Genomic DNA, 17344 nt, shown 5'->3' on the forward strand with positions numbered 1-17344 from the left:
TGGAGTGCATAGTGAGGTTTATGGGGCCAGGAAGGAACCCAGAGCTCATAAGAGGAGTAGGGGAGTGGAGGAAGGATGGGAATCTGGGGGGCTGTGAAGGGAAAGGTCAAGTTGGTACGGTGGTTAACCAACTTTATTCCTCTGTCTTTGCCTTTCCCCCTTTCCTTGAGCCTTCTATGGTTTTTTGTCCCTTTAGGCCTTTGTATGTTCTGTTCCCTCCACTTGGAAGAGTCCCTCTGCCCTGGTAGGCCAACCCCAATTATCCTTTAGGTCTCTCCTAAATGCCTCTCCTTTAGACAAGTCATCCCTGAATCTCCAACTTAAATAGGAACCAGTTCTTACCTTCCTTCACAGCCCTAATAGTATTCATAATGATGTGCTTCCTGTGTAATTATTAGCTTAGTGTCCACCTCTCCCACTAAAGCAGGAGCTTCCATAAAGGCAGTATTTGGCTAATATTTATTGAAGGAACAAATGAGTAAGGACACCAGATTCATTGGGTTGGAGACCAGAACGCAGGTCCCCACTGCCTGGGAGGCAGAGCAGGACCTGTGATAGCAGGTGCCAAAAGAGAAGGGCTCTCCCCAGGGGCCTGAAAAGACCCCCACCCCAACCACAGCCACTCACCCAGGCCCCCTTCTGGCCCACCTGGGGCCCACACACACAGCCGGACCCAGAGCACTAGAACACTGCAGCTTTATTGATTGAAACAACCGCGTCCGCAACTAGAGGTTACATTTGGGGGGGCCTTGGGGGTGAAAGAGGGACAGAGAGGGGACAGAGGCTGGGGTGGAGACAGAGAGCAAGGCAAAGGGGTGAGGATGGGGTCGTGTGACTAAAACAACCCCAATACCTTTCACCCATTAATGAGGGTCTCCTGTTGTGCTTTTACCTTGGTGGTGGGGTGGGCCTGGGCATGGAGGGGTTGGCTTTTCTCTCAAGTCTGTGAGGCCTCAGGGCTGGAGCTGTCCCCTCCTTCCCCCTGCCCCTTCTCCTGGGTTGGGGATAAAGGCCTTGGTGAGCTGGCCACCTGGGGCAGGAAGGATGCTTGGAGACCACAGAGACAGAGTTGAGCTGAGATGATAATTATGGGGGTAGCTGGGAGGAGATGAGGAGGTATGGGAGGGAGGGCACTTCTAGTGGGGCCTCTGGGAAATGAATGCAGGTGACATGAGGGACGGGTGATGGTGGGCAAATGCCATCTCTCTGACCTCAGCTTTCTCACCTGTACGGTGGGGACACTGGATTAGATGATCTCGAAAGTCCCTTCCAGCTCTAAGGGTCAAGGGATCCCTAGGAAGGGGTGGTCCTTCTGCCCCAGCACACACCCTCAGACATGTACACACACCTCATACACCCACCCACACACCCACCCACACACACACACACATACACAGAGATACACACCCCCACCCTTACCATCACAGACACACTCTCACACACAGCACTGATTCGACAGAGAGGGGCATGCTATCTTGCCTTTGGAAGTGGGCAGGGCTCCCCAGAACCCAGAACCTCAACCGGTGACCCTACAGGGACCCTCCAGAGCAGATTCATCTATCCCATTCCTTGGGACAGACCTTGAAAATACTCCCAAGCCCTCTGAGTCCAGGGAGAGGAAAACACAAGACTTTGTACCCTCTCACCCCAGCCCTCTTGGTCCTTAGGGGGAAGCCCACCATGACACACTGACTTTCATTTCAAGCCCAGGCTCATATGAAGACAGACGGCCAAGGAGGCCAAACAGTCCCTTGTATCTGGGAGCCTGCACAGCAGCTAAAACCAGTGTGGGCAGGGGGAGGCAGCATCCACATGGCCCCCAGGCCAGATCTGGGATGGTAGGAGTAGTGGCCTGGGATGAGAGGCCAGAATTTGGGGCAGGGAGACAGTACCTCTCCTAGAGCAGGTGCCCAGTAACATCTGCAACATCTGTGCCAGCGCCCAGAGACAGGGCAGTTTGACCAAGCTCCTCATTGCTGCCAGGCAGGCGGCAGTGGCCAGCAATGTGACACCCTTGGGTGTTGTAGTATGGGGCTTCCAGGGCTGGCTCCATTCCAACTGGCTGTGTAACGTTGGGCCAATTCGTCCCCCCACCCCTGTGCCTTTCTCATTTACGGAAGGACCTCTGAGGCCCATCCTGGCAGTGAGAGCCTGAGCCAGGGGCTTCCACCAAGGGAGAAGGGAGAATGAATGGGAAAGAGGAGGAAGGGTATCCCAGAGAAGGCAAGCTGGATGGAGCATCCCAGGGCTGAGGGGTGGCCTGCAGGCTTAGCTCGGTGCCCTAGGTGGCTGTCTCTGGTCCCAAGGGCAAGACAGCCAAGCTGAGACTCCCCCGCTTCTACCTGTACAGCACCTGGCCCCAGAGGTCTCCCCAAGACATCAAACTGGGGGCGACAGGGGTGAACCAACCCCAACACCTTGAGAGCTGACCCCGGACTCCCTGTTTTAAGGCCACAAAATGCCTCAGCCACCCTGACCCAGAGGGCGAGACTGCCACGGGGGAGATGCACTGGATCCAGCCAGCCTGGTCTCCCCTGGGCTGGGGGGGGGGGGGGGGGGGCGGGTCTTTCACGAACCACCTACTAGCACACAGACACTGACACCCACGGGCACTGAAAGACACACACGGCACAGGTGACACTGAGACAGAGGTGCCAACTCAGGCAGACACACAAATGCTGACCCACAGTCACCACCCAGGGATACAAGAAGACGCTCTGTCTTGCAGACCGCATCCTCCCACACGCAGACAGGCACACACTAGACACTCACATCACACACTGTTATGCTAATACCCACCGACACCCACACTCCCTGCACACCTGCCTGCACACACAGACACACGTGCACCACCCTTGCCCATCCACACGTGAGGACCGAGGACCTCAGTGCTACGAGGAGGAAGGGCTCAGTGCTATTCCTCTCTGGAATCTCTGGATCCACCCCTGCAAGGGCACAGAGGAAGCACCTGGCTGGTGATAGGCCAGTGGTTCTCGTTCCTGGGTTCTTCTGAGGAGCCGTTACACATTTCTGATGCCAGGCTGCACACCAGTCCAATTAAATCAGAACCTCTGGGCATAGGACCCAAGCATCAGTGCTTTCTAAGACCCTCCAGTGGTTCTCTTCTGCAGCCAGGGCTGGGAAGCACTGATTTATATAATCCATTCCACTGGGCAAAGCCTGCTGTGATTTCCATAACAGGCCCACTTGTGCTGGGCAGGAGGTTGGGGCGGGGCGGGGGAGAAGGTTGGAAGGCTCAGAGGAGGAGCTCACAGTCTAGTTGGGGCAACAGACCCTGCACAGATGGGACAATTAAGGAACAATACTCAGCAGACGTGATGGAAGTGTGTCCTGGGAACCTGGAGCCACTCAATTGGAGAGGCCTTGGCTGGGCCAAGGAGGCAGCCAGGCTGGTCGGGGATCGGAGGCCCCACTCCAGGCCTGGCCCAGCCACCCACCAGCTGTTGGTGATGATGACAGCGTGGGCCTGGCAAAGCCACGACGTGGGCAGCCTCCGCTCTGGTTCCCTGCCTGCCTCTTGGCATTGCCGGTGGTCCCTCTTCCCAGCAGCTGTCCCCACCGAAAGCTCCAGGCCAAGCCCTGTAACACGCCCCACCAAAGCTTTTTGCATTTCAATAGGGTCATCTGTAAGCTCTTTGTCATCCAGAGGGGATAAAACATAGAGATTCGGGCAGCTTGAGGCTACAGAACAGGGCTGCAGAGTGGTATATTTGGCCGGCACCCCACAAACATTCATGTCACTGGCGAAGGTGGACACGCATGCCGAAGCCGCAGACCCGGCCTCACAGATATGTGTAATTGCACGTACAGACTCATAATCTGCACACACTCCTGCCCAGAGACGTGCCCACAGTGCTATACTAGCACAGACGGGCGTGCACACCTGCACACACACTCACACACACCCACACCCCCACACACACACACCCCCCCACACACATGGCCACACGTACGACACATACACGAAGACTCACTCTGGAAGGGGCTGGGCCTCTCTCTCCCATGGATAGTGGGGGGGGGGGGATTTCAGGGGTGACATTGAAAAGGAAAGGCCTAGATCCCAATGTGCCCATCTAGGCGCCCAACCCAGAACCCAAGACCAGGGAGCCTCTTCACAGTTCTGGACGGGAGCTTGGCTCCCAGGCAACACAGGAGGCCAGGAATGGCCCTCTGCCCAGCTCCACAAATCCCTGGGCAGGGAGGGGAAGAGCCAGCTAGATGGTGCTTTGCAGTGGAGGGGGAACAGGGGCACGCCCTTTACACACGCTCCCATCCAGAGCACCCCTTCATGCCAAGTATATAGAAAACGAAGGCTCTGCACTACTCAAGAAAACAGGCCTTCCCTTCTGCTCCTCTCAAAGGGAAGCCTTATCCCAGAAAATGGCTGGCCACTACCCCCCTCCTCCCACCCCCTACCTCCTACCCCTTTGAGACACAGGTGGGCGCTGAGGTTAGGCCAGCAGACTAGGTTGGAGATTGTGCTCTCAGGAATCTAGCTCCTTGTGGGGTGGGAGTGGGGTCAGATGGGGCAGGAAGGAAGGCGGCAATATTCAGACTGCCCAGGCCCAAGACTCTGTGCTGGGTCCCTTCAAACGGGCATAGTGCGGGGAGGATATGATATCTGAGGAACAGGTCAAGGGATCAAGGAGGTGACCTGGGGTCTCCCCACCTTCCAGCCCTTGCCCTGAAAACTGAGGGCCTGCAGCAGGTGCCCCACCCCTGTCGCCACTGCCTGCAGAGGGACATTCACAGAGCTCACAAAGTACCCCCCGGCCTCCTTTGACCCAGGCCTCCCCTATCCTGGGGAGTCACAGAGTCCAGCCAAGGGTAGGGCTCCCGAGTCTGCTCCCCTTCTGGCTCCCCTCTGGTAAAGCCACTGGGCTGAGTTAGGAACGAGAGAAAGTCAGAAATACACCACAGGTGCAGCCAGGACAAGGCCCACGTGGTGCCGAGGTCCCTGGGGTGGCGGACACCATTCAGGTGAGTCCCTTGTCTCCGCAGAAAAGAAGGTGCTGGCAGGTCGGATAGAAACTTGTGCTTTAATATATCTCTGTGTGTGTGAGTGTGAGTGTGTGCGTGTGTCAAACGACCGTCTCCGGGGCCTCAGCGCCAGGCCTCTGTCCTTGTTCTCTGCTCATCCTCGCAGCCAACGTAGGCCCCCTCCCTGGCGGGCCGGCCCTGCCCCTGGGCACCCCGGCTGGCGGGGGTCAGTCTTTGGTACGATGCGGACACTTTGGTGTGCCGGGGGCGGGGTGGGGGGCCATGCAGTTCTCATCATCTCTGCAATGCCAAGAGGAAGATGGCCATGGGCCCCCAGAGCTGTGGGTGGGGCTGGCGGGGGGCTCCACTGCCCGGCATCACCACCACTGCGACAGGAGAGAGAAGGGACACAGGCCAGGGCTCTGGTCAGCTTGGCAGGGCCAGGGAATGGCAAGCTGCCCCCTCTCTCCGGGGGATCTAAAGGCAGACACTGCCCTCACTGCGCAGACACACTCGTAAGCACAGATGTAAAGTCGGGTGGTGTGCGGGTTGACTTAAGCCTGCCAGGTCCAAATGCTGGCTCTGCAGCTTGTTAAGACACAGAGCAATCACCTGACCTCCATGTGCCTCAGTTTCCTCATCTGTAAAATGAGTCTAGTGGTAAGTGCTACCCTGAGGGGCTATGAGATCATGCATATACAGGGTTTTGTACCCTGGCTGGTTCGTGGCAATCTACTCAGTAAATTCCAGCTGTTATGATTGCAAACACCTGGCCCTGGGGGGTGGGGTACATGTTCACTTCTGGACACACACACACACACATACCCAGAGGCAGGCACAGGAGACACTCAAGTACTGTGATGACTCAGTAAGTTCATGGGAGCGCACAGGTTAGTCTCATTGCCCTACAAATGCCCCATCACCTGAGGCAAGGTGGGGCCCGAGGTGCATACCAGACACACCAGCACCTGCCCCCATAGTCACGGACACATGCGTCCCTCCACCCAGTCTCTCTGAACCCCCATGCAGACACAAACTCCTTCTCCTGACACAGACAGGTACCTACCTACACAGCCCCCCACAGATTCGGCTCCTCCCTCCCTCCCCGTCCTGCACCTTTATTGGGATCCATCTGCTTCCGGGGACATTCTCCCTTCTTCAGTGTGACGTCATCTATGGCGATATCCCCCAGGTAGCCAGAGCCTCGAACCCCCTCAAAAATAATCTGGGGCAGGGTCAGAGAGCAGAGAGCAGGGATGAGGGGTTCTGTTAGAGAGAGCCCCCCAACCCCTTCCCCTCAGTCCACTTGGAAGGCCCCAGACCCCCTCAGTCCACTTGGAAGGCCCCTTTCACAGGGGTCGGCCTGAGTTTCTCCCCAGCTCCTGGGAGAAAGCACTGGCCCGAGGGCTGGGGGAGCCTGGGAGGGGCCTCTGGACTCACCTGGAAGGTGCACTCACCTGGAAGGGCCCGCTGGGGTTGATGGGCACATGCGCCTGCTGCCACACGTTGCCTTTATTGCCACTGAGGGACCACGCGTGCGTGTCCAGGGCCCCTTTGTTCCGGGACCGCACCAGGAGGTTGAGGGAGCCTGTGGTGTGTATGGGGAGAGAGGGGGGCAGTGAGGTCCAGGCAAGGGTGCCCTTACCCCTCCACATTCTCCAGGCCCCCCTCTTCTGTCGCTGCCCACAGCACTAGCCTAGACTGGCTCACAATCCCCTCATCCTGGGGAGGTGGGCGGTGGGGGGTGGCCCTCAACATGGGACAGAGATACAGCAGCCGAGCTTCAACCCATCAGGACAACTTGCAACTTTTCTTTCATTCCTTGCCTTCCTTTTTAATCAAACCTTTCTTCCTTGCTTCCTTTTAACCTCCACCTAACCACCCCCCAATACACACACACACACACACACACACACACACACACACACACCATCCTTCTGCCTCTAAACAGTGGAGTGGTCCCTGGCAGTGGGGCCAGCGACTGAGCACAGAGCAGGATTCCCAAAGCACACAGAGCATAGCCCTGCCATGGGATGATTTCTGGAGGCACAGCAATGGACTTTAAAATTTTTAATGCTTAGGGCGCCTGGGTGGCTTCGTCAGTTAAGCATCTGCCTTCAGCTCAGGTCGTAATCCCAGGGTCCTGGGGTCGAGTCTGCACTGGGCTCCCTGCTTAGCGGGGAGTCTGCTTCTCCCTCTCCTTCTGCCCTTCCCCCTTGCTCATGATCTCTCTCTCTCTCCTTCTTTCTCTTTCTCAAATGAATAAATAAAATCTTTTTTAAAAAGCTTAATACTTAGATGTATGTTTTAAGAAATGAATAAAGCTAGTCCTTCAAACTCATGATTTCTCTAATTGATGCTTAGGACAAAGCTAAGAGAAAAAGGGTGAGTTGCTTTAAAGACAGATGTTGGTATTTGTGCTGCATAGCCATGGTAAAGAAACAGCGAAAGTGAAATGTTGAGGGCATCTGCCTGTGGGTGCTGAGCTCATTTGCCCACAGCCATGGGGGCCTGGAAATCTGGAGGTGCTAGGGGTTCTGGAAAAGAGATAAGGGACCATGGCTTGGCTAAGGGCACCCAGTCAATGTCATGCCCTTTCCTGGCTCTTCCAGCCCACCTCAAGCCCCCAGTGATGTGAAAGACCTGGCTCAGATGGAAGGGGAATCAATCTTAGTGCCCGGCGGCTGGCATTTCCATGGCACTGCCCATAGACAAAGCCACACCATCTGTGACACCAGATAGACAGACCCCCGATGGGGAAGAGCCACCAAATGTTACCTGCCTGAGATGAAAGGAGTTGGCCGGAAAGACACAAGGTCTGGGGACAGCTGGTGCCCAGAGCTGCCAGGCGGGCAAGGAGGGGAGGGGAAAGGAGGGAATAGGGCAGCAGGAAACACCCCCTTCTCCAGCAGCAGAGCTAGGCTGGGGTGGGGACCCTCCCAGCAGGTGGGCCTGTCGGAGGGCTGCAGCCAGCTCCCCGTGGGCCGGGAGGTGCAAGGCTGCAGCAGACCCAAGCCACGATAGCTTTCAGACCCCTCACTGGCCGCAAAGGGATCCTCTCTCTTCCCCCTCCTGGAGCTCTTGTCCTACTTCCTATCTTCCTCAATTCCCATCTTTTCTTCCTCTTCAACCACCCTCCCCCAAGAATACCAATGGGGGTGAAACCCTCCTTTTCACTGCTTAAGCAAAAATTGAATTTCTGTTCACTTCCCTGAGTAACCCCTCAGCTCCAGGATCTCCCCTGCTCACCGGCTTCCTGACAGCCTTTCACAGGGGTCGGCCAGGGCCCAACCTCCCTTAAGGGTGGGCCTGTTCTCCCCCACCTTCCTTGCCACCCTGCAAAGCCAAAGGGAACTGCATGCTGGAGCCTGGACACACATACTCCAGCTTTCCAGCCTCTGGGCTTTCCCCACTGCTTGAGACTCCCTCCCCACCCCAACCACATTCCCCTGGCCAAAACCTTCTTGTGATTCGAGGCCTCTTGGAAACGTCATCTCTCCCAAGAAGTCTTCCTATGGCTTAAGTTGGGAGTCCTCCATATGCTTTCTGTGAACCCCGAGTCCTGACACGGCACCCTCCAGGCTCAGACCATTCTCTGCTCTGTGGCGGGACAGTTCATGGTATTCACATCTTCTTCCCCCCATTTGACATTTTGAGGGAAGGTCTGTAGCAAATTGTTATTGGTTCTCAATAATTAAATGCTGAATGAAGAACTGTTTGCGACAGTCCTCACAACGGAAAAAGGACTTTCAGAGAACCTCATGGTTAGAAGTTACTTTGGGGTTCATGAGCCTTAGATCTCCCTACCAATCATCTGTTCAACTAATTGAGCACCGCTATGTGCCAGGCACTGCTCTGGACACTAGAGTTATGTCAGGAAATATGGCAAAGACCCCTGCCCTCCTGGAGCTTACCTTCTATTGGTGACAAGCATTATAAAAATAATAATGCAGGGAAAAAAATGAAGAGGTATATTAGATGGGGCTGTCAGGGACCTCTCTGAGGAGACCTGAATGAGGGGAGGGGAGGAATGTTCCAGGCCAAGAAACATCATGAGCAAAGTCCTCTAAGGCAGGACCCCACTTCAAGTATTTCAAGAAAAGCAAGGAGACCAGTGTGCTCTCGAGCTGAGCAGGAGCCAAGGGGCAAGCGGCAGAAAATGTGGTCCGAGAAGGAGGCAGGGACCAGACACTGGAGGCCTAGAGAAGACGGTGATGAAGGGGGCAGAGCAGGGGAGTAACATGACATGGGACGCGGGGCCCCTCCGCAGCATCCCTGCTGGAGAGCCGTCCTGTCCAGAGCTGATGCTCACAGGGTCTTCCTCGGGTCCAATTCAAATCTGCTTCTGGGAAGCCTTCAGTGCCTGGTGTTTGTTCCACTTGCTAGGGAAGGCTGCGCAAGCTCTGGAGCACGGACTGCTTCCTCAGGGCTCTCTCTGCTCTCAAGTCCCCAGATATCCCAGCTCCTAAGGCCTTTCTGGGGCCCTCCTCTTGGCAGCTGGGTCCCCAGGGCCCCTCCGGAGCTGAGGATAAAGTGACCAACTGTTCTGGTTTGCCTGGGATGTGGGACTTTTAGTGTTACAACTGGGAAAGGTAAAGGCAAACCGGAACCGGTTTGAATTGGTTGCCCTAGGTGGGGAAGCCAAATGGAAATGACTGGCCTGGGCTAGGGCAGAGCCGTCCTGGTCACCCAACCCACCAACTCCACAGGAACCTTTTCACCAGGGCCAGAGACCCAGCTGCAGGTGCGATGGTCTGGGTGGATGGTCTGGAAGGCCGAGTAGATGCGGAACCTTCCATCCCATCCCCATCCTGGTTCATGAGTTCAGCCTGACCCACGACTTGAGCAGTGGAGACTTGTTCCCAAAGAGCCATTAGGTCTACTCTTGCCTAATGTCACTTCCTCTATCGTGCAGCCGAGGAAAACAATGCAGCTTCCTGTGGTCTGATAAGTCAGGATCGCCAAGATGTACAGTTTAGAGGGAGAAGCAAGACACAAACAGCGTGTGTAAAATGGGATGGGACCAAATAGAATATACATGTATTGGCTTCCATATGCATAGTGTTTCTGGAAACTTGCTCCCAAATCTAGTGCCATGGTTGCCTTTGGGGAAGGGCTCTAGCTAGCAGGAGGTGTGGGATGGGAGGGGGACTCTCATCATGCGACTTTTGTGCCTTTCGACCCATGGCCTGTCCCATAAAGAAATAAACAAAGAAATAAATAAAAAATGTAAAACCTTGTTACTTCCTCAGCAGAGTCTCCCATAACCAAGCCCCCAGCGTTCGTCCCTGTTACTAGCTGTCTTGGCTTCTGTCCTGCTGTAGACACGTGTCACAAAGGTCACTCAATCTTATCTGGTGCAATTAGCTGTTTAAAATCTGTCTCTCTCACTTGACTGCAGGTGAGAGGAAGACAGGGAACTGCTCTGCCCTGTTTATTGCAGCACCTGGTGCCTGGCACAGAGCAGAAGCTCTGGAAGGCATGGCTGAATGACGAGTTCATTGATTAATGCAACTCTCCTGCCATCTGTTCCCAAAGGGCAAAGGGATGCCCACACTTAGGAAGCAGGACTTCCCCTCACTGCTCACAAAGCAGCACCCTCCCAACCCTGTGTTTAGGGCTTGGGAGAGTCAGACAACTTGGGCTGCTGTGTGACCTTGGGGAAAATGCTTGACCTCTCTGATTTACATGGTGACACTTCCCTCGCCTGGTGCATGTGAGAGATAATGAGATTACAGGTGCAGAGCGCTCAGGATGTCACCTGGCACCTGGCAGGTGCTCAACATGGGCATCCTCTTGGCTGTTTTCGCCCTCTCCTCCAAGGCTTCCATCTTGTCCTGCTAGAGCCATTTTCTCTGCAGACCCAGGAAGGCTTCATCATTTCAAAACCTCAGAGAAGCTTCCTCCCTCACCCAGATACTGGCCACACCCCCTCCAAGGATGTGTGATCCAGCCAAGTGGGGAAGCCCAGGCCTCTCACCGGCCAGTGCCAGCCTCCCGTGGCCTCCCTCTCTCCTCCCAGCCCTGACAATACTTGGGCAGACTGTCTGGTCCCCCAACTCACCGATGTGCTTCCCGTACATGTGGTAGAAAAAGGAGACGCAGTAGAACTTAGCGCTGGCATTGTACAAGGGACTCACCAACCGGGCTCGGTCCCCCAGCTCCCGGGGCCTTGATGTCTCAATGAACATGTAGTAGCCTGTTGGGGAGGGAGAGATGTACCAAGAGCCCCCCTCTCACCCCGCACAGGCCTACTGCCATCTGATTCCTTCGCTGCCTTAACTTCATCTGACCCCAGGTGCCTCCATCTCCCTGCCTCACCGCACAGCACAGGAGCCTAGGTCAGGAGATCCCAGCTCTACCACAGCTTCTCTTCTTCGGGATCCCCATGACAACAGAATTATGTCTCCCCTCAGACTGGGGCTCCCTGGGGGCAGGGCTGTGTCTCCCCCCTCAGACTGGGGCTCCTTGAGGGCAGGGCTGTGTCTCCCCCCTCAGACTGGGGCTCCCTGAGGCAGGGCTGTGTCTCCCCCCTCAGCTGGGGCTCCCTGGGGGCAGGGCTGTGTCTCCCCCTTCAGACTGGGGCTCCCTGGGGGCAGGGCTGTGTCTCCCCCCTCAGACTGGGGCTCCCTGAGGGCAGGGCTGTGTCTCCCCTCAGACTGGGGCTCCCTGGGGACAGGGCTGTGTCTCCCCCCTCAGACTGGGGCTCCCTGAGGCAGGGCTGTGTCTCCCCTCAGACTGGGGCTCCCTGGGGGCAGGACTGTGTCTCCCCTCAGACTGGGGCTCCCTGATGCTAGGCCCCTCCCTGAAGCTATCCTTGCAGCAGGTCGTGTCCTCACCCTCAGGGGTGCCGCTGATGTCAGTGGGGGGACCAGTGTTGGGGGAGCGCTTGGGATTCTGCGTGAGGGCATTCTGACGTGTCCAATCAAAGTTGTCGGTCAGGTCCTGGGTGTAGCCACAGATCTTCTCATCTTCAAAATGGCAGGTGTTGTCTGCATTGGGGCAGGGGTGGGGAGGAGACAAAGAGGGTCAGGCTCCTCAGGCCCCTGGTCCAGCTCCACCCTCCCTGACCACCCCAAGGCAAGTACTGTGCATCTGAGCAGTGGGCCTTGGATCTCAGGGCTTGAGAGACCAGGCAACGGGGCCCCTGACAAGTTTGTTCCTAGAACAGGACTTCCTAACCTTTGTGCACCACAGACACCTGATGTCTAGTGAAGTCTAAGGACTCCATCTCAGAATAATAATTTTAGATGCATAAAATGAAATACATAGGGTCACAAAGGAAATCAATTATATTGAGATAAGGGGATCCCTGGGTGGCGCAGCAGTTTAGCGCCTGCCTTTGGCCCAGGGCGTGATCCTGGAGACCCGGGATCGAATCCCACGTCGGGCTCCCAGTGCATGGAGCCTGCTTCTCCCTCTGCCTGTGTCTCTGCCTCTCTCTCTCTCTCTGTGTGACTATCATAAATAAATAAAATAAATAAATAAATATATCATTTAAAAAAATTATATTGAGATACAGCTGTCAAAATATTTAAAAAACACATTTGTGATATAATAATATGAGGGCTTCCTTATTATTTAATTAAATAACAGGATCTATTATTAGCCCTAATAATCACGGTGACTTCGAAGTCCTGATGAACATAGGTGATATTTAGGAATGGCTGCAACAACTTTCAGGTGATGTGCAAACCTCAGGTTGGTCCTGATGACAAAGTCACAGGTAGTGACACTACTGTGGTCTGCTGCCTACATTCGTCGCTGAAGGAGATGTTTAACTTCTAGAAGTTAGGGGAGGATGAAGATGTGCGCCCTTCCATGTTCCACGTTCATGGACTCCCTGAATTCTATACACAGAGCCTCTGGGGCAGAGGGGGCCTCATGGATCTCAGATTAAGGACCCCTGCCGCAGAGAGCAGGGGATGTGGACTAGTCTGGTCTCTTTATTTTTCTTTTAGGGATGCTGATTTTAGGGACAGGATCAGGGTGCCAAATGAAGAGGAAAGGCCCTGAGTTACAGATGCCCCCCACCTCTGCCCCCCTTTTAAGCCCCAGAATAAATCTTGGATGCACACATCTCCAAGCCTAATTCTGCTGCCTTTGGATTTTCTTTCCAGCTGCAAGCTTCCATGCCATTTTCTCTCTGGGTATCTCTGGGGGGGTCCTCCCCACCCCACAGGGAGTCTTTGTGTCCCCAGAGGGAAGGGGAAGTGGGAGGGAGGTGTCTCACCTGACAGGTTGGGAGAGTTGATGGCTGAGAAAGCAAGCAGGAAAAGTAAGTCAGAACAGACAAAGTGTGGGACCATACATAGGGTGCCCAGGCTTGGGTTGGGACCAGGGGACAGGGCTCCAGAAACCAGGCTTGGGGACCAGAGGGGCCTAGTCGGCTGTGATAAAGTAGGACACCGCACATTGGGGAGCCCCAAGTTCTGGAACCCTGTGGGGAGATTGGAGGGGTCTCCTGGGTAGGAGGTGAGCCCCCCTCCCCCCACCCGCCCCCACCACCTACGCTCTGTGTAGTGGATGATGCGGGAGGCCATGTCACCAGCCCCGAAGGTGGTGTAGGGCGTGAGGCGGACCTCGTAGCTGTGGGGCACACGGAGGTCGGTCAGGACGTACTCCAGCAGCTGCCCCTTCTCCACGCGCCGCACCGGGATGGCCTTCACCATGGCGCTGTGCTGATTCAGCTGCGGATACAGGGAGGTCCCAGATGCCCAGCAGGCCACACCCTCCACCAGCGCACCAGCCCGGGGCCCTGGCACAACTCGGAGGGTGCGGTGCGGGGCAGTATCAGGGAGCAGAAAGAATAAAGGACTAGGAAATCTGCCCCTCAGTTTCCCCATCTGTGAGCTAGGGCAATCACCCCTACCATGCCTGCCTCCTAGGGCTGTCTTAGTAAGTGACAGCAGTGTGTATAGGACACCGAGTAGGTGCTGGATGCTGCTCAAAGTGATCTGCCATTATTAACTCATTTGATCCTCAAATAACAAGCCTATGAGGTGGAACATTGTAAAATGACTCCCATTTTACAGATCAAAGAAACTGAGGCCGAGCAGATGTAGTTTGCCCTAGCTCACACCGACCTGGATTCTAGCCTAGGCAGTCCGCTCCAGAGCCACACTTTTACCCTCCACACCTACTGCCCCTTGGACAGAACCACACGGAGTTAGATTGGACACAAGACCAGCATAGCCCTGGCCTCGCATTCCAGAGACCCTGTGGATGAGACTGCCCCTCTACCCCCACCTTAAGCTCCTGACACACAAGTAGATTCTATGTTTTGTGAGCAGAGTGGACTCTGCCCCCTTCCCCAGAGCATGGGGCTAGAAGGGACAGGTCCCTAGAACCTCCCGGCTTCTGCTGCTATGTCCAGAACACTTTCTCTCTGGCTCTGGAGAGTGGTCTCTAAGGGGGTCAGTGTGCTCAAGCCCTGCCTCCAACCCCTTCCCATGGCTTGACAGACATTCCCAGGGTCAGCCTGCACTGGGCCCCTGTCCCCCTTGGCCCACCTGGCGGACACTGAGTCTGTAGTTGAGCAGGGGGTCGACAGCATCGGGCTCCCTCTGTGTCCACTGCAGCACATAGGAGTAGTTCTTGGACAGCTTGTGGCTGCGGGTGGGGTTGGGGGTGTCGAAGTAAAACTCCGGGCTGTAGGCTTTGGCTGAGAGGACGGGGAGGGGGCGTGGGGCCATGAAGGGTGGGGGATGGGGACAGACACAGAGAGAGGAGGCACGGGAGAGGGGGACAGAAGAGGATGTCGAGGAACAGAGACACAGTATGGGGAGACAAAGAGAAAGGGCATATGGTGAAGAGAGGAGATGGTGGGAGAGGAGGAGAATGGGGGAATGAGGGTGGAGTAGGAGGGGAGGCAGACGTGGAGAAAAGGAAGATTGGGAATTCCAAGATGTGGTATTTGTGAGGATAGAGAGGAAAGGCCGAGGAAAAGCCAGAGAGAAGAAAAATTTGGGAAGACAGAGGAGGAGGAATATTGGAGGAGGAATATTAGAAAGGACACAGGAAAGAGGATGGGGAAAAAGACGCAAAGAAGGGTCAAGGACATGGAGGAAGAAGGAAGAGAAAGGAGAGAGATAGGGAGGCAAAAAGGTGGGGAGACAGGGAAAGTGTGGGAGAACAGGGGAGGGGGGAAGGAGGTGGGAAATGTCACAGGGGCCTCTGGCTGCAGGGCTGGGTGGGGTGGGGAAGGGCTGGGGAGTGACCTGTGGTCCTGGCCCCCCGCTTCTGAGTGAGGAGATCCAAACAAGAGCTAAAAGGGCACCCTGTCAGTCGGGGGTTGTTGGGAGAGCTGCAGGTGCAGTAGATGGAGACAGGCACACCTGGGGCTCTCCTCCAGGGGCGCTGCCACCAGCTCCGATAGGGAACCATCTCTACCCTCAATGAAGGGGGAAGAGAAGGGATCAGCAACCCCCTTGGCCCCTATGCGTTCCCCTCAGCCCTCACCATGACCTCCACCCCTTCCTGACTCACCCATGCCCGCCTGCAGCCCCTAATAGCCCACCCGGGAATGACTTGATGATGAGATGGGCTGAGAGGGATTTCTGGGCACCAAGGGGCCTGGAGTGACAGCTCAGGAAATGTATGCTGGCTGGCCCAGAGCCAGCCACGGCGTTCCAGAGAAGCTGTTGAGCCCAGGGTCCTCTTCGCTCCTCTTAGCTACAGCTCAGGCCCCTCACATTGGGCCTGCAAGTCAGGAAAAGAGGCGGGGGGGTCCTCCATTCTTAGCCTCTGGGGCCAAGGACGAAAGAGGAGGGGCTTGAACTATGCCGGCTGAGATGGAGGGGGTGGGGCAGGGCTTGAGTGGGCGGTTTTGAACCTGGTGTGGGCGGGGCTGGGGTGCACCTGCTACGGAGGAAGAAGGAAACGGAGAGCTGGGATTGGCTGAAGCTGCAAAGGGTAGAGCCTAGGCCTTGTAGTTGGGGCCTAGGTGAGGTGTGAATGGGAAGGGCCCATACCTGGCGCTCGCGGGGCTAAAGGGGCGAAGCGTAAGCCCGGGGAAGCAGGGGTTTGGAAGAGGCAGGGCAGTCCGAGGCCAAGGGGAAGGAGGCTGAGCTAAAATGGGCAGGACTTCGGGCACGTATAAGCGGGCCTTGAGAAGACAAGGTCTACACGAAGAGGGCGTGAGCGAAGGGGTGTAGCCCGCCTAGAGGGGACCAGGCTGTAAAAGACGTCTTGATCTGGTCTGAGCGGCGGAGGCGGGGCTTGGACCTGGCAGGGGCAGGTCTCGGAGAGGCAGGGGCCTAAACCTAGGGCAGGCGGGCCGGCAGGGGGCGGGGCCCAGGCGGCCGTGGGCGGGGCTGGAGGGGCGGAGCCTGGCCCCAGGTGGGCGCGGGTGGCCCCAGGTGGGCGCGGGTGGGCGCGGGTGGGCGCGGGTGGGCGGGACCCCCTGGACGCTCACCCGAGACCTGAAAGAGGCAGGTAGCCGAGCCCACGTCGTTGGAGATGCTGCACTCGTAGCTGCCGCTGCTGTCGCGGGTGACGGCGTCCAGGCGCAGTTCCGAGTGGTCGGGGGCCTCGGCGGCGACGGGGACAGCGGGCGGCGGGGGCAGCAGCTGCCCTTTGAAGCGCCACACGGCCGAGGCGATACGCTGGGGGCTGCCCCGCAGCAGCGAGCAGCGCAGCAGCACGGGCCGGCCCAGCGCCTGGCGCACGTCCTGGGAGCTGGGCTCCACCTCGGGCGGGACTGGGGGCGGGGGCGGCGGTCAGCGGGCCGGGTGGGCTTTGAGGATCGGCCCGCCCGAGGCGACGCGCCCGACCCGGCCCCCGCACCCCCCAGCCTGCAGAGATCTCCGAGGATTCAATAGCCACGCTCATACCCCCGTGACCGGCGGATACCCACCCCTCCGGGCCAATTCCTCCAGCCATGCTTCCCATGCTGGGCCTCGGGCCTCGGTCTCGCCTCAAACCCCTCAGTCCCCCACACCCTCCCCTCCCCCGCCGCCCCGCAGTGAAAAGCAGTGTAACATCAGGGTTCAGAGCACGATCCCCGGAGCTAGACGCCTTGGGTTCAAATCCCAGCCCTACCTCAAACTAGCTGGTGAGGCCTTAGGCAAGTTACTTATCCTGTGACTCGGTTTCTCTATTTGTAAAAATAAGGGAATAACAGAGTCTACTTATAGGGCTGCGAAGGGTCAAAGAAGGTCATGCATTAAGGCGCTTTCTGAACAGTGCTTGGCACGAGGTCAGTTAACTCATCACTCTCATCGTTCTACCATCAGACACGACGTGTTCCCTTGAAGGTCTTTCAAACTAACCATTTCTACCTGTCAAAATCAATTATTTCTTTGCTCACTGGGTCCGCGGGAATGAGGATGGTGGGGGCGGG

At 56.6% G+C, this 17344-nt stretch overlaps 1 protein-coding gene across 1 annotated transcript in view; it reads right to left on the reverse strand.

Moving 5' to 3' along the window:
* Positions 1–680: 680 nt before the first annotated feature.
* The window catches only part of MDGA1 (MAM domain containing glycosylphosphatidylinositol anchor 1), a 61027-nt gene continuing 44363 nt past the window's right edge, over positions 681–17344 (reverse strand). The window contains exons 9-17 of the mRNA XM_025990849.2: positions 16418–16702; positions 14514–14665; positions 13514–13691; positions 13235–13258; positions 11841–11993; positions 11066–11200; positions 6459–6589; positions 6118–6226; positions 681–5387 (exon numbers count right to left, since the gene is read on the reverse strand). Of these exons, the coding sequence (XP_025846634.1) occupies positions 5296–5387; positions 6118–6226; positions 6459–6589; positions 11066–11200; positions 11841–11993; positions 13235–13258; positions 13514–13691; positions 14514–14665; positions 16418–16702 (1259 nt within the window). The 3' untranslated portion in view covers positions 681–5295. The remainder of the gene's footprint in view (positions 5388–6117; positions 6227–6458; positions 6590–11065; positions 11201–11840; positions 11994–13234; positions 13259–13513; positions 13692–14513; positions 14666–16417; positions 16703–17344) is intronic.

The sequence above is a fragment of the Vulpes vulpes genome, chromosome 1, assembly GCF_048418805.1.
Source record: "Vulpes vulpes isolate BD-2025 chromosome 1, VulVul3, whole genome shotgun sequence".
NCBI classification, from domain to species: Eukaryota; Metazoa; Chordata; class Mammalia; order Carnivora; family Canidae; genus Vulpes; species Vulpes vulpes.